The following is a 15,798-nucleotide window of genomic DNA, read 5'->3' on the forward strand; positions in this document are numbered from 1 at the left end:
TTAACTAGTAAATGGGAGATTTATGACCCTGTCACTAGTGAGGGTTCCTTTACAAGTTGGGGGGGGGGAAAGGTTCCTTAAACAAATGACACATAATAGATGACATAGATGACTGTATTCCAAAAGTCATTCTGTTAATATTCAAAGAGCCCAGTCAACCAGAGTTAAATCCTATTAAAGTAGCCCTAGTTCCCCCAGCTACCAGTTAAGTAACTGGGCTTTGACTTTTCCAAAGTAGGGCTTGCCACAAGAGGCCCCATGTCAAAGGGGAGGGAAGTGTATGCCTCCAGTCCTGCTCCAGGGGAAGACTGGATTTCCTCCTTGAGCAAATTTCAAATATTAAAATTTTATAAATTACATTTCAAAAAGGTTAAAAGTTTGCAATGTTCCTCCTGGCCCTCTTCCAGATGGGAGCTGTAAGTCCTTGCAAATGGGAGCTGTGAGCTCAGCTGGGCTACATCACAGGGGGGATCTCTGAGGAGACCGTGTCTAGAGGCTGCCAGTGACAGTTCATCAGGGCATCGTAGAGCTCCTCACTCTGTTCCATGAACTCCTTGTTGGCTTCATTCACATCTAGTTGGGGTGTTGGGTCTGGACAGTTAGAAGGGAAGAGCATGTTAGTAGGGAGCCCTGTGGCCTGCTTAACAATCTGGAGATGTGACCCTGGCAGCTAAAGGTAGGTCCAACCCTCCTCATCCTGGAAACAAAGATAAAATAAATAAAATAGGCTCTATTAGGATCCTGGTCTACAGCTGGTTTACTCACATGAACATTAAAAGGAAGTCCAAGCCTGAACAACTAATGACCAATCTCCTATTTCCCTGTGATGGGTAGAGTGGTGGTGGAGCTGCCTCAGAGGAATGCTGCACACACTGCTAGTCCCTGTCACCATTTGGGTGGTCTTTGGACATGCTTTGCTGGAACCGTCTGGGGCCTACTAGTCAGGCTGGTGGGGAGGGGCCCCCCGGAGCCTGGAGAGTATGTAAGTCTGACTTCTCAGACCCAGCTAGGGGCAGCTGTAGGAACTGAGTTTATGAAACACCTTGAAACACTGGACATTCTCAGCTCTCCGGCTTTATGGCCAACATCAGGAAAAGTACAAATTCTCCAAGGTTCTAGGGTTCCTGGCTGCTCCATTCCTTTAGCTGGACACCATGGCAGCAACACAACTCCCCACTAGATTTTCAACTTGGCTTTGGAGAAGAGGAGAATATGGAGCTGAGGTGCAACAGAGCCAGCCCAGGAGGGGCCTCAGCCGGGGAGGGGCAAGGATCTCACAACAGGAAAGAAGCACCTTACCTTCCAATGCATCATCACCAACTTCTTCATATGTCTGTCAAAGGGAGAGAGGAGAAGCATGAGGGACCCCAGAAATGCACAGCACTGCTAGAGAGAGCTTGATGGCCATGCAGTGGGGGTCCTCTAGAAGACATGTGGCCTTTTCTAACCTTCCTCGGAACCACGTTTTCTTGAGGACCCCATGTGCCGTCTGCCTTATCATTGCTCCTCTTGGGGGTCCCTCCTGTCTGTGCACCCAGGGAAGCCCAGCCCTGTTTGCTGCCTAACACCCAGGGCTCCTCCCTCTCCAGCTCCTTCCCTTCCCTCCTCCTCCTCTCCCAGCTAGCAGAGGTACCTGCATGGTGCTCTGGGTGTAACCGTACTGGGGGTAGCTGTAGCTATAGCTGCCGGTGTTCTGGTCATAGCCCCACTGGGCATAGTAGTTCTGGTACTGTTGATAATACTGGTTGAGGCTGTAGCTGTACATCTGACTGTATTCCAAGGGTTTCACTCTGTTCCTTGGGGTCCAGGGAAAGGACAAAGTAAAGCTAACAAGTCTTTGAATTCAGGGGCCCCATCTCTCTGAGCCCCAGCTGCCCTGAGGCCATCCCAGAGTCTCTGAGATCCAGAATTGGCAGGGCCTCAAGGTCACTCTGTAGAGGAAGGGCTGAGGAGTTGTGTCCCAGATCCCCGGGGCTAAGTAATGTATCCTGGACATCTGCTCAGCCCTTCCCTTCAGAGGTCTCAGGCCACTCCTCCAGCTGGACCAGAAACAAATGGTCAGGAAGGCAACAACCCAGCCCCAACTCTCTGTCCACCACCTGAGTCTGGAGATCCAGGAGGCCCAAACACCCTTCCACACTGCTACCTACAAGTGCCTGGTCGGGGGGAGAAGGAAAGAAGAGGGCTGAGATCCAGCAAGAATGTCGGTGTCCTTTGAGGGGCTGACCAACCAGCCAGGATCCCTTCTCTTTCCAAGGCCCAAGTTCAGACACCAGCCCCAAACTAGGGTTGTTTTGTTTTATATAGCCTGGAGTAGAACAAGGCACCTCCCTGAGAGCAGGGAAGTGGGAAGCAGAAGCCCTTGCCACCAGTCAGTGGGGTGCTGTGTACAGCATTGGCTCTGCAGGGCCAGGGGGCCATCTGCCCACTCACTACCTGAGGGACTTCAGGACCTATCTCCTCATTTTTGAAGAGGGGGCAGTTGGCCTACATGATCTCAGAAGGTCCTTGCTCCCCTCTGCTGAGAGCTAAGCAAGGAGATACAGCATCCTGAGGCAGGAATGCCTCGGACCCCTCCCCCTCCCACCCAGGCCCAGACTTACGCCTTGGGAATAGCCACACTCAGGCGCACTGGCTTCGAACCCAGCCCCATGGCCCCCTGGCACTCAGTCAGGGCCCGCTTCTGTTCCAGCTCATCTGTGAATTTCACGAAGCCATAACCCCTGGAGAAAGAAATGCCAGCTCAGCCCCAGGACACCACCAGCCCATGCCCAGGTCCTCCAGGAGAGCGGACAGGACAGTCCAAACCACAGAGGATTCCAGAGCTGGGACCTGGAGGAACTCTGAATCTCATTTCAATCTTCCACAATGTTCTACCACCTAGCCTGGACCTCACCAGCCAGCTGCCATGCCCTTCCTGTGGCTCTCCCCTAGGAGGGCCTCGGCCCATGCTCCTAACCAAATTCTCCCCAACCTTCACAGCTGGCTTTAAACCTCAGCCCCCCAAGGAGCATCTCTGCCTTCTGGGGTGGCACACTCTGCCTCCCTCCGGCCTGGCAGTGCTGCTCAGCCAGCTCCCTCACTGGGCATGCATCACAGACGGCCTTGAGACATTTCCTGTCCCCTGATCTAGCATTTATTTCGCTGATTAACCTGAGAACTCTGAAGGTCCTATGTTTCTCTGTATTCCCACAAGGCCTACCACAGGATAAGGTGGACTCATTGAAGAAATGAGTGAGGAGCAAGGGAGACAAGACACTAGTCTAGAAGTGTTCTCTATGGTCACCCTACCAAATGGAGTCTGGAACCTGAGTCTGGGGGTGGATCTCTAACAATCAACTGCTACACTCCAGGAAAAATTTCCTTAGGCAAGTTGAGGTTCAAGTTGGGAACTTTTGTCTGATTGACAGGCCTGAGTGCAGACACTCAGGTCTCAGGTCTTGGTAGCAGCAGGACCCTCATCTGGCTCTCAAGCTCCTGCAGCCCCTTCAGGATGAGGGCACCCAGCAAGGTTGGCTCCACACAGGAGGACCAGGAGCAGGGGTCACCTCTGGAAGGACTGTGTTCAGAATTCAAATGTAAGCCCTGATGATTTAGTGCAAACCCCATCTTGCATCCTTTCTACCTCCAGAGCCACTCTCCTCTCTGGCTGGGGCCCAACCAGAGGAGGAAAGATGTTCAAAGTGAAGGGTTTAACATGCCCAAGAATTCCACAGCCTAACACAGGCCGCATGGTCAGGACTGAGCTGCTCTCTCCAGCACTTTCTTAACATGAGCTTTTGAATATACTGCAGAATTATCCTCCTAACAGAACTGAGGTCCAATATCACTTTCAGAAAGGGAAACTGAAGCCCAGAATGGGCAAATGAGAGATTCAAGATAAACTGAGATGCAGCATCACAGGATGTTGGACAGGGAAGCGAACTTGGGAGAACAAACCATTCCCTTATTTTAAGGGAACTGCAATCTAGAGGAAAGACATGGGCACACACTTAGAGTGGCTTCATGGTCAGATTAAGTTGGCTTTGGAGATGAAGGGGACCTACACTAGGCCTAGATCCAAAAGAAATCATGTTCCAAATGTTCCAACATGCCCCACATGTTCCAAAATATAGCAACTCATTTGTAGTGGCAAAGAATTGGAAATTGAAGGGATGCCCATCAATTGGGGAATGGCTGAACAAGCTGTGGTATATAGTGGCATGGAGTACTACTGTTCTATTAGAAACCATGAATGGTCGGACTAGAGAAGCAAGGCATGAATCACAGCATCTGATGCTGAGCAAAGGCAGCAGAACCAAGCGAACATTGCGCACATTAACAACAATATTGTGATTTGCTCAACCTTGATGGAAGCAGCTCCTCTCAGCAGTTCAGAGAGCGAGGACAACCCTGGGAAACCTGTTAAGGACAATGCTATCCACATACAGAAGGGGAAAAAAGAAAAGTAAAAAGAAACCACAGAATCTGAATGAACACTATCTTCACTTTTTAAATTTTTTCTCTTATGTTTTTCTTCCTATCCCATGGTTTTCTTTCTTTTCCCTTATTCCTAATTTCTCTTACACTAAATGACAAATATGTAAATACGTTATACACAAATGTACATGTACAACTTTTTTTTTTCAGTTTTTTGCAAGGCAATGGGGTTAAGTGGCTTACCCAAGGCCACACAGCTAGGTAATTATTAAGTGCCTGAGGCCAAATTTGAACTCAGGTACTCCTGACTCCAGGACCAGTGCTCTATCCACTGCACCACCTAGCTGCCCCAACGTGTACAACTTAAACCAGATTTTTCACTGCCAAGGAGATGGGGAAAGGAAGAAAGGGTGGTAAAATATGTAACTTATAAAAAAAAAAAAATTCTGACATCTGTTCTGAAGGGGGAAGACAAGGAGGTGAAGGGATGGGGGTGACAGCCTTACTTGGAGATTCCTGCCTGGTCCAGGACCACTTTGCCTCCTCGACACGAGGGATAAACTTTAACAAAGAATTCATAGAGCATGCCATCATCCACGTCTGGGCTGAGGTCTCTTACAAAGAGCGAGTACTCAGGGCTGAAGAAGAAAGAACACAAGTCAGAGATGAGAGGCACAGAAGTGCTCAGAATAGCCCCACTGACCCCATTCACTGAAGCACATACTCTTCCTCCTGGGCCTGGAGCGAAGCTTTGAGGACCATCCTTCTCTGCTCACAACTGTCATCACCATTTTCCCCTGCTTCATGGGGAGTATCTGGCTTAGCTCAGACCATCCCCAGGATGCAAAGAAATGGAAGCCCCATGTAAAAAAGGGTGGTTACTGATAACTCTACAGGGTTCCGAAAAGGAGTAACTAGGGAGTCCTGAGCCCAGGAGGAGTTCTAAGAGCTGAGTCCTCTTCTACAATTTACACTGAGAAAGAGGTAATCTTATCCCTTTCCCAGTCCATCCCTTGCCAAAACAAACATAAATATGCTATGTTATTGCGTACATGTGTGTGTGTCTGCATATGTGTTGTGTGTGGGGGGACACAAGAAAGAGAAGATATGGACTATAAACTCAAGATAAAGAAATGGCAGTAGAGGAGGCGAGATAAGGGCTGGATGAGGTGACAGTTGGATGTCCTGTGAGGTTCAGCCACCTGAGGCTCTGCTCTGGGGGTCTTTTTTGAGCATGCTCCCATCCCAGTGCCGCCACAGGCTGGACCCAGCAGGCCAGTACCAGTACCCACCAGTATGACTGAATGCCCGTGGCTACTAGAACAGGGAGCAGCCCTGAGGCCTCATCTTGACTCACCTGTTATCTGGTTGTTTCCCGTAAGTGGCGTAGTTCAGTTTAAAACGTTTTGCCTGAAACAATAGGGAAAGGTCAGTAGAGGGTCACTCTAGTGCCAAACAACATTCAGAAGAGGCATGAAATAACCATGGATGTACTCACTGGTGTGCCAACTTGGTACAGCGTGGGGTGGTGCAGTGGAAAGAACCCTGGACTGGGGAGTCACGAGACCTGGGTTCAAGTTCCAGCGCCACCACTTACAAGCTAGGTGACCTTAGGCAAGTCAGTAAACCTCTCTGAGCCTCAGTTTCATGATCTGTAAAATGCGAATAATAACACTTGCACTCCCTACCCTACAGGGATGCTGTGAGGAACAAATGAGGTCATAGATAGAAAGTTCTTTCTCAATGTCCTACATACAACAAGAGGAGTCATCTACACTATCACCACTTGTGGTCAGCAGCTGCAATCTGAGGCTGAACGGAGGGTGTCAGATGGTGAGGTGGGGTCTTGGTGTTGAATCTCTCCTCCAACACTCACTTACTGTGTGGCCCCAGAGGAGCCAGTCAGCCTCTCTGATCGTAAGAGTACTCTTAAAACTCATCTACTCCTGAGGGGTCCGGGCTGGCCTGCCTGGGGAGCCCTCCCAGAGGGAAGATGCTCTCGAAGCATCAGGCTGCCACTGTGGAGAGGCATCCTCCTCTGGGCCCACCTGTCAGTCTACCCTGTGACGTGGTCTCACTCAGGCTCCCAGGATAAATGCATAGTCCTTACTGGTGTGGCTCCAGGGAGGGGTTTTCCATTTATTTTATGCAAACACTTCTCAGCTGTGGCCAGATCAGCAAATTCCACAAAACAGTAGCCAGCAGGGATCCTGGAAAGAAAGGAAGGTAACATCAGGATTGGGGCTGGAAATTTATTTCCTGACTCTGTGACCTCTGAAAAAGGAGGCCCTAAGTGGAGGTGTCCCAGGAAAAGGGCTGGACTGAGGTGGCCAGAGGACATGAGGTAAATTCCCTGCTTGGTCTGAGTGACCCACAGCCTCTGGCCTCATAGTTTTCAAGTGTAAACTGGAGAAGATGATCTCCAAGGCCCTTCCAGCTCTGTAGCTGCTGTTCTGTGGAAGGAGCTCCCACTGGCTCTTGCGTACGGCTCCTACCTAAGAGGATCACTAAGGGTTCAACAATTAAAGAGTGCTGGAGGATTGCCTGGATGATCTGCAAGGGTAAGTGACTTGCTCAGAGTCACACAGCAAGGTTGACCCAGAGTTGAGGCCTGACTCGGTTTCCTGACATGGAGCTAGAGGGATCTGGAGATGGGGAGGGGAACAACCTCCTTCTACCAAATGCAGCTCAACAGCTTTCTGGCAACTTCTAGTTTAGGGGCCTAGAACAATGAAACATGAAGTGATCTGCTGACAAGTCAGCGTCACTACACTGCCTCTCACCTATACAGGCAGCCATTAAGGTGACTGCTGGTGGGAATGGCAAGGGACAGGATGGCAAAATGAAATCACAGAAGCACATCTACTGAAGAATTCCCTTGATAGTCTTCCCACTAAGCAGTTACGCAGCCTTGGCTAGAATCTCTCCAATGATGGAAGACTCTACTTTCCAAGTATCTATCACCCCTAAATCCTCACTTAATCAGTAATCTCAGTCTCAGTAATTCCCTAGCAGTGGGGGATCAGAGGAGGGAACACACCCAAAGCTCATCTCACCCAACCTGTCTAAGATCATGCCTCTACCACAAGAAACCTAACCACAAAGCCATGGATCTGGCCTGTGTCATGTGGGGAGGGAGACTTCCCAACTTCCCAATCCAGGCTGCTCTGCTCTGGGAGAGTTCTGCATTCGGCATGGTGGGCCCTGTTAACCTGAAACCTGCCTCTTAGCAATGTCCCCCAATTGTCCCTTGTCCTTTTCCCTAGGGCCGAGCAGAAGGCTTAGCCCACTTTCTTCTTGCCAGCCTGTAAAGGCTTAAAGACAGTTATTATGACTCCCCTAAGTCTGTCAGTGATCCCCATAAGGCCTCTGTGCATGGTACCAAGTTCCTAACCACTGTGACCACCCTAACTTGCATAAACTCTTCAGCTGCTCAAGGTATCTTCCTCAAATGAGGTACTCAGAATGGAACACAGTCCTCCAGGTGGGTCTAGCCAGGACAGACTGCAGTAGGAAAGTCACTTCCTTCACCCTGGATATACCTCTGCAATACAAACTAAGATCAAATGAACATTTTGTCCTACCCGCCAAATCACATTGTTAATTCATATTAAGCTTGCGGTCCCTTAAGAGCCTCAGAGTTTTTTCACAAAAACTGTTGATTGGGGTGGCTAAGTGGCGCAGTAGATAGAGCATTGGCCCTGGAGTCAGGAGTACCTGAGTTCAAATCCGGCCTCAGACACTTAATAATTACCTAGTTGTGTGGCCTTGGGCAAGCCATTTAACACTATGGTCTTGCCAAAAAATCAAAAAACAAAACCTTTTGATTAGTTATGTCTTCCCCACCTGTCCTTGTGTAGATCATTTTTTTGTAGCTATTATTTATTCAGCACTTTAAGCTTTGCAAAGCTCTTCACAAATATTATCTGATTTGATTCTCTAAATAACCCTGTGAAATGGGTACTATCATTATCTTCATTTTACAGATAAGGAATTAAGGTAGTCAGTGGTTAAATGATTTTACCAGAGTCACAAAGCTAAATAATAACAGCAAACATGTACATATCACCTACCATGGGTCAGACACTGCACTAAGCACTTTATAAACATACCCTGGAAGGTAAGCACTTTTATTTTTTATTCTCATTTTGCATATGAGGAAAATGAGACAAAGAGAATTAAGTAACTTACCCAGGGGTCACACAGCTACCAAATGTCTGGGACTAGATTTGAATTCAAGTTTTCTTGATTCTAGGCCCAGAGTTCTCTCAATGGCCTTCTAGCTAAAAAGCTACTTTGAAAAGCATATACTTTGAATAAATCATTCAGTTGAGACTAGAAGGGAAGTCAGGAATCATCCTCATTTGAAAGATGGGAAAACAGATCCTGAGATGACTGTGGATTCTTTCTCCCTGCTTTGATTCTGAGAATGTTAATGGAAATGAAAAAATGACCAAAAGGCCAAAAGGCCAGGGGGACCCATCAGAAGACCCGAGTTCAAATTCCATCTTTGTCATAAACTATCTTTTTGTGACTCTGGGCAAGTCGCTTAAATCACCTGTGGCTAAGTTTCCTCATTTCTAAACTGAGGGGAGAAAAAATAAAATGAGAGGACTGGTCTAGATGTTCTATGGTCCCTTCCAGAACTATAGATCTGTGAAGTTGCAGAGAAGCAGTTTTCAGTTCAATATAAGGAAGGACTTTCTAAAATACATTTATCCAACATTCATCTACTAATGAGATTCCTGTCACTGGAGATCATAGGAGGTTACAGGTAATGAATGGACAATTATCTGAGGAAAAACCCAATCCATCAAAAGCCAAATGAAAAAAATGCTCTAAATCACTAATAATGAGAGAAACATAATTAAAGCAACTCTGAGATACCCCTTATACTCATCAGACAAAGCTGAAAAGAAAATGCAAAAACTGGCTGAGCTGTGTGAGAAAATAGGTATATTCATGCAAATGGTAAAGCTATGAACTGGTCCAACCATTCTGGAGAGCTCTTTGAAAGTAGGCCCAAGGGGCGGCTAGGTGGCAGCACAGTGGATACAGCACCAGCCCTGGAGTCAGGAGTACCTGAGTTCAAATTTGACCTCAGACACTTAATAATTACCTAGCTGTGTGGCCTTGGGCAAGCCACTTAACCCCATTACCTTACAAAAACTTAAGAAAAAAAAAGTAGGCCCCAAATTAGCTTTTCAACTGGATACACTAATGGAACTAGTGATATCATGACTAAATCTATGCTCCAATTTGTCCAAAAATGTTTATAACAACTCTTTCTGTGGTGGCAACAAAGGGAATGACTGAATAAGTTGTGGTCAATGATTGTGATGGAATACTATAAAATGAGTTATGAGAAATGAACATGAAGTTTCAGAAAAACCAGGGAAGACTTGCAAGAACCAAAGCAAAGTGAGCAGAACTAGATGAACAATGCATACAATAACAATATTGTATAGACAAACAACATTGAAAGGTTTAGAACCTCTAATCAACACAATGAAATATCATAATTCCAGAGGACTCTGATGAAATATGTTACCATCTCCTGACAGAGAAGCAATGGATTAAGGTATTTTGGGAATAAAGGTATTTTTTTTTGGACATGGCCAATGCATGAATTGGTCTCTAAAAATAGGTCTGTTAGGTTCAAACAATACAATGAAAGTTTTCTAGAACATTTTTCAATGGAATTTTTACTTTTCTTGCTTATTCACTGGGAGTGCAGGTGGGACTGCACTTGACTTGAAAATAAAATTTATTTTAATTTCTTAATTTGAAAAAATAAAGTTCATAAACAGTAACTGAAACAGAGACATAGATTAGCATTTGAATCAACATAACAAGGGTTCAAGTCCCATCTCCAACAACTACTGGCTATCTTGGTGCCCTATGGCCTTTTGAAAGAGTGGTGGTGGATTACAGGGGTGAAAGGAGACACACATTTTTAGCTACAGCCATATTCATTTGTTTTGCTTGAGCCTATTTTGTTACAAGGGAAAGTTCTACTCGGGAGGAGGAGCAACTGATAAGTGTTATGGAGGTGGCAGCAATAAACCATTTCAGAATTCTCATGTTAACAATAGTAGCTTGGAAAATACGGTACCCAGTGAGGCGGTTGCGGATGATTTTAACACTCAGAACAGTCTCTCCCATGGTGGCAAAGGCTCTGGAGATAAAGTTCTCATCCATGTAGGGTTCCAGCTGTAAGAAAACCAGCACTGTTGAGGAAACCATCAGGAAAGCATATTCGTCCCCTTTCCCCCAATAGCCAGGAAGATACCACACCAGCTTTACTCGAGATTAGCAAGGACCTAGCTTCTCTGAACATTCTTCATTTGAAATATAGAAATAATAACTGGAATATGTATCTCTCAAGACAAAGTAGACTTCAAGGCAGGAAAACCTGATTCACAGTCTCATTCTAACCCTTACTAGCTGTGACGCACCATGCAAGTCTTTCTCAGTCTCAAATTCATTTGTAAAATGGGCACAATACCACCCTTGGGTACTTCACTGGACTGTGCAGAAGATCCAATGGGAAAAATCAAGTAAAGTGTTTTGATGAGAATCAAATGAATTAGATAACCTATAAACCTTCAAGCCCTTTGAACCTCACCCCCAGTACCATCTCCTTTAGGGAACCCTCTGGATTTCCTCAATCCTTAATGTCTCCTCCCACACTGATTTGTATTTACTTTGCTTCTACAGATTGATTATAATCCACCTCCATTAGAATGTAACCTTCTGAAGAAAGGAGCTATTTCTTTTCCACTATCTAGTGCAATGACTGGCACATTTAATCACTAACCCATCAACAAGCATTTGTTTAGTGCCAATTGGGGCTATTAAAGTCAAGCAAAACAGTCCATCAGAGAGTTTACATTCTTTAAAAAATAAAATAAGTGCTTATTTGGATATTTTCTTTTTCTTTTTAAATCTGCAAGATCTCCCTCAGAATCCCTTCTGCTCCTCCCCTTCCAAAGAGTTATCCCTTAAAACAAATATATTTAAAGTAAAAAAAAATCAGCAAAACTGATCCATATAGGGGTGACTAGGTGGAACAGTGAATAGAACACTGGCTCTGGAGTCAGGAGTACCTGGGTTCAAATCTGCCCTCAGACACTTAATAATTACCTAGCTATGTGGCCTTGGGCAAGCCACTTAACCCCCATTGCCTTGGGGAAAAAAAAACTAAAAAGAAAAAAACTGATCCATATAGGAAAAAAATCTAAAATTATATCCAATGTTTGTGAACCTCCCATCTTTGCAAGAGTGGGCTAAAGGTGTCTTCTCTCTTCTTTGGAGTCAAATATGTACTTTGTATATTTACAATATTTTAACATTACTGGTGGTGGTTCTTTCCTAGTACATTGCTGTAATTATCAGGGTGCTAGGGGTAGCTAGGTGGCGTAGTGGATAAAGCACTGGCCATGGAGTCAGGAGTACCTGGGTTCAAATCCAGTCTCAGACACTTAATAATTACTTAGCTGTGTGGCCTTGGGCAAGCCACTTAACCCCATTGCCTTGCAAAAAAAAAAATAAATAAAAAAAATTATCAGGGTGCTGCAACATCTATTCCAGCACTCATGTACAAAGCTGATACACTTAATAAATGTCTGTTCATTGTCTGCATCAGTTCGTGTAGACCTCATATGCATCACAGTCTGTATTTCTCAGGGCTCAGTAATATTTTATTCAAGGATAACATACACATTCAGGGACCACAATTGGTTCAGACCCTTCTCCTATAACAAAGAATTTCTCCCCCAAATTCTTTGTTACCACAAAAAAAAATGCTGCTATAAATATTTTGATGTTTGCAGGGACTATCATCAGTGGATTTCCTGGGATATAAAGCTTGTTGTGGAGTCTCTAGGTCAAAGAGTAAGGGCATTTTAGTTCTTTTGCTTGAATTAATTTCAAATTGCTTTTCAAACTGAACGTGCCAAGAAGTTCACATTCTAGTAAGGAAGAGATGTAGATGATTACCCATCTGTGTGAAATATGTAACATAAATGGAAAGTTATGTCAGAAGAAAAGGAATAGTGGGGGGGGGGGCGTGTGAGGGAAGAGACAGAGAAGGAAGGTTTCTTGCAAAAAAGTGGGGTTGTGCTGTCCGGAAAGAAGCACCCCCCCCCCCGGGGGCCGCTGGGCTAGAAGCCCCCTCCCCCTCCCCCCTCCGGGCTGCCCTTGCAGGGAGGGGGAGGGGCGCTTCGGCTCTGCGGCCGGTGCCACCCCCACGCCATCAGTTAGCGCGGCACCAAGCACGCAGCGGGCGCCCCACGCGCGCACGGCCGGGCTGTCCGGCCTCCTCGCTGCCCCATGCCGGCCCGGCCTCCGGGGCCGCCGCGCTTCGGGCCCACGGCCCCGCGCGCCTCCCCGACACTCGCAAACCCTGCGGCGGGCGAGGGCAGACGTGGCCGCGGAGGCCCGGGAGGCTCCACAGCCGAGGAGGAAGCATCGGGGCTGGGATTCGAACCCAGGCCCTGCCCATCCCCCGCGATCCCGAGAGGACGGTGGGGAGGGGTCCCGGGCTCTTATCTTACACCGCCCCCCGCGGCCCGCGCCCCCTCGGCCGGCTCGTGCATGCCCACTTACGTCCCCCATCCACAGAGAGGCCGCCATGCCCGCGCGACCCCGCGCGGCCCAGGGCTCCCGGAGGCCAAGGCGCCTCCCGCGCAAGCACCAACCCGGCCCGCGCCACTGAGCATGCGCCGCCGCCGCACGCGCATGCTCGGATCCGGCGCCTGCCTTCGCTTCCCGAGGCAGGGGAAAGGGGCGGGGCGAAGCTTCCAGCCAGGTGGCCCTTAGGGGCGGGGTCAGGCTTCCATTTCCTGGTGGGCGGTGCCGGAATGTGCTGACCAGTGGGCGCGTTCGGGGGCGGGGCTTGGCAAGGAATCTCCGAGGGGCGGAGCCAGCGCTGCAGGGCCCTTGATCCTGGGCGGGCGGATCGGGGATGGTCCTCACTTTTTTTAATTTTGGACTTAACAAACATCAAATAACATGGGCTTTTCCACAGATGAGGAGAGCGGAAAAAGACGATAGAGGGTGGCGCGTATCCGAATTAATTAATTACGTATTATTAATTATCCTCAATTGGATTTTGTTTTAGGATTTTTGCAAGGCAATGGGGTTCAGTGGCTTGCCCAAGGCCACACAGCTAGGTCATTATTAAGTGTCTGAGACCGGATTTGAACCCAGGTACTCCACTGCTCCACCTAGCCTCCCCTTGACTTTTTTCTTAAGGGCAGAGCCGGGCCTGGAGTCAGGAGGACTCTTCCAGAGTCCAGATCTGGGCTCAGACATTGGCTGTGAGATCCTGGGCAAGTCACCTGAAAACTGCCTCAGTTTCCTCTTCTGTAAAATGAGCTGGAGAAGAAAATGCCAAAGTGCATCCCTTCCTCTGTATTTGCCAAGAAAACCCCAGGGAAGAGCCAGACGGGACAAAAAAAACCACCTGAACTTTTCTTAAGTGCATAATGAAGCTTCCTGCTGCCTTTTAAAAAAATACTTCAATTGCTAAAAATTTCTTTACATGTAGCTGGGAGAAAATAAAATATTAAAAAAAATAATAAAAATGCTTCAATTAGGGAGTCCAAGGATTGTCTTGCAAATGGGAGGGTACAGTGGAATTTGAGTATTTGAGGGGGGTGGCTAGGTGGCGCAGTGGATAAAGCACCGGCCCTGGAGTCAGGAGTACCTGGGTTCAAATACAGTCTCAGACACTTAATAATGACCTAGCTGTGTGGCCTTGGGCAAGCCATTTAACCCCACTTGCCTTGCAAAAACCTAAAAAAAAAATTATTTGAGGGAGCATCATTTTGTACATTGAAGTCCCCTATTACAAAGGCAGGAGGTGGGGAGGAAGGAAAGCCTGAACTCATTGAGGCAAGAGTTCCTTGGGAATAGATAACTAAAGAGCATCAGAAACTGGACTGGGTCATAAGTTCAAATAGCATGAATCTCAAGAAGATTATTAGTTTGGCTTACTGGGTTATGACGGTGGACAGGAAATTTAGAAGTGACAGTAGACAGCAAGGAGTATTTGAACCAGTGAGTCAAGGAGTATGAATCAAAGGGTAGCCAGCTCTGGAAAGGGTTGCCGGGCCACCAGGATGGAGCCAAGCCTTGGTGAGACCCAGAAGATGGAAGGAGAGACAGGTGAAGAGGAAAGGAAATTTGTTAATTATGGAGTAGGCATTGCAACCAGCATAGTGAAGTGTAACAGATCTGGAGTGGGACAGTGGGGGTGAAAGAGGAGTGAAATTGGAAGATGTTGGGGCGGCTAGGTGGTGTAGTGGATAAAGCACCGACCTTGGAGTCAGGAGTACCTGGGTTCAAATCCGGCCTCAGACACTTAATAATTACCTACCTGTGTGGCCTTGGGCAAGCCACTTAACCCCATCTGCCTTGCAAAAAAATCTAAAAAAAAAAATTGGAGGTTGTTCATCCCTGGAAAATAGGAGATTCAGAATCAAATGAAGACTATATCTGGGGAGGGAGTATGGAGACAATCAAAGAAGAATGAATCCAGGAAGTATATCAGTAGTTGGGAACAGCTCCATTGAGGGATTTTGTTGATGAAACTGTCAAAATCTTATGTGGAGGTATCTCAAAGTTGACAGTGACATGACCTTTGAACCCTGGAGGCCTCTCTGAAGCAGACAAGATCAAGTTGGGGCATATATGGCCCATGTAGAATAGTAGAATCTGCTCCCTGGGAGGCCTCTATCGGCCTTGGGGTGAATACCCCGGATAAGTGACTGGAATCCTGTGCTGAGAGGGTCCCGGAGTAAAGGAAGAGACTATTGCATGGACTGGATACAGTCTAAATAAACATTATCCAACTTCCACTGTACCCTCCCATTTGCAAGACAATCCTTGGACTCCCTAATTGAAGCATTTTTATTATTTTTTTTAATATTCCTTTATTTACTAAATTCCCATGACTTACATGCCTTCACTCCATTTCATGTAAATAGAATTGGTCAGACTCTCAAATCTTGTCATCAGTCACAAATGCTTTTTCAAGATTATGAACTCCACACTTCCTTTATCTGATCATTCTTTTATCATTCTATCCTTTGCTATAGCTTATGTTCTTTATCTTCACCATGGCTCCTTTTTCCCTGAGAGGTGACCCTCAATTCTTTCTCAGGTCATTACAGTAGAGAGACACAGACAACCTACACAATCCTTTATCTCTTAGATCCAAGTCATCACCCTTATGTCATCGTTCCTTTACCAGAAGGAAGGTCAAACAACCCCACTACTGGCTACTCTCCACTTTTCTCTAATCTCATACTTTTCATGAATAAGTTCAGCTCTACTGTATCTTCTATAAATGCTTTTCTCCCTTGTCCAATA

At 46.8% G+C, this 15,798-nt stretch overlaps 1 protein-coding gene across 2 annotated transcripts; it reads right to left on the reverse strand.

Annotated features, from left to right (window-relative positions):
* Positions 1–100: 100 nt before the first annotated feature.
* On the reverse strand, positions 101–13,135 carry TRNAU1AP (tRNA selenocysteine 1 associated protein 1). 2 transcript variants are annotated; one of them, XM_074217926.1, is made up of 9 exons: positions 13,030–13,135; positions 10,535–10,632; positions 6,530–6,629; positions 5,777–5,829; positions 4,926–5,057; positions 2,604–2,723; positions 1,634–1,790; positions 1,300–1,333; positions 101–591 (listed from the first exon to the last, which is right to left on the reverse strand). In XM_074217926.1, exons 1-9 carry the CDS (start codon positions 13,054–13,056, stop codon positions 455–457), a joined length of 858 nt encoding a protein of 285 aa, XP_074074027.1. In that variant the 5' UTR covers positions 13,057–13,135; the 3' UTR covers positions 101–454. The 2 variants fall into 2 exon arrangements, with proteins under 2 accessions (XP_074074027.1, XP_074074026.1); XM_074217925.1 differs by having other exon boundaries at positions 1,634–1,796.
* Positions 13,136–15,798: the final 2,663 nt, after the last annotated feature.

Source organism: Macrotis lagotis, chromosome 1 (genome assembly GCF_037893015.1).
Source record: "Macrotis lagotis isolate mMagLag1 chromosome 1, bilby.v1.9.chrom.fasta, whole genome shotgun sequence".
Taxonomy (NCBI): domain Eukaryota; kingdom Metazoa; phylum Chordata; class Mammalia; order Peramelemorphia; family Peramelidae; genus Macrotis; species Macrotis lagotis.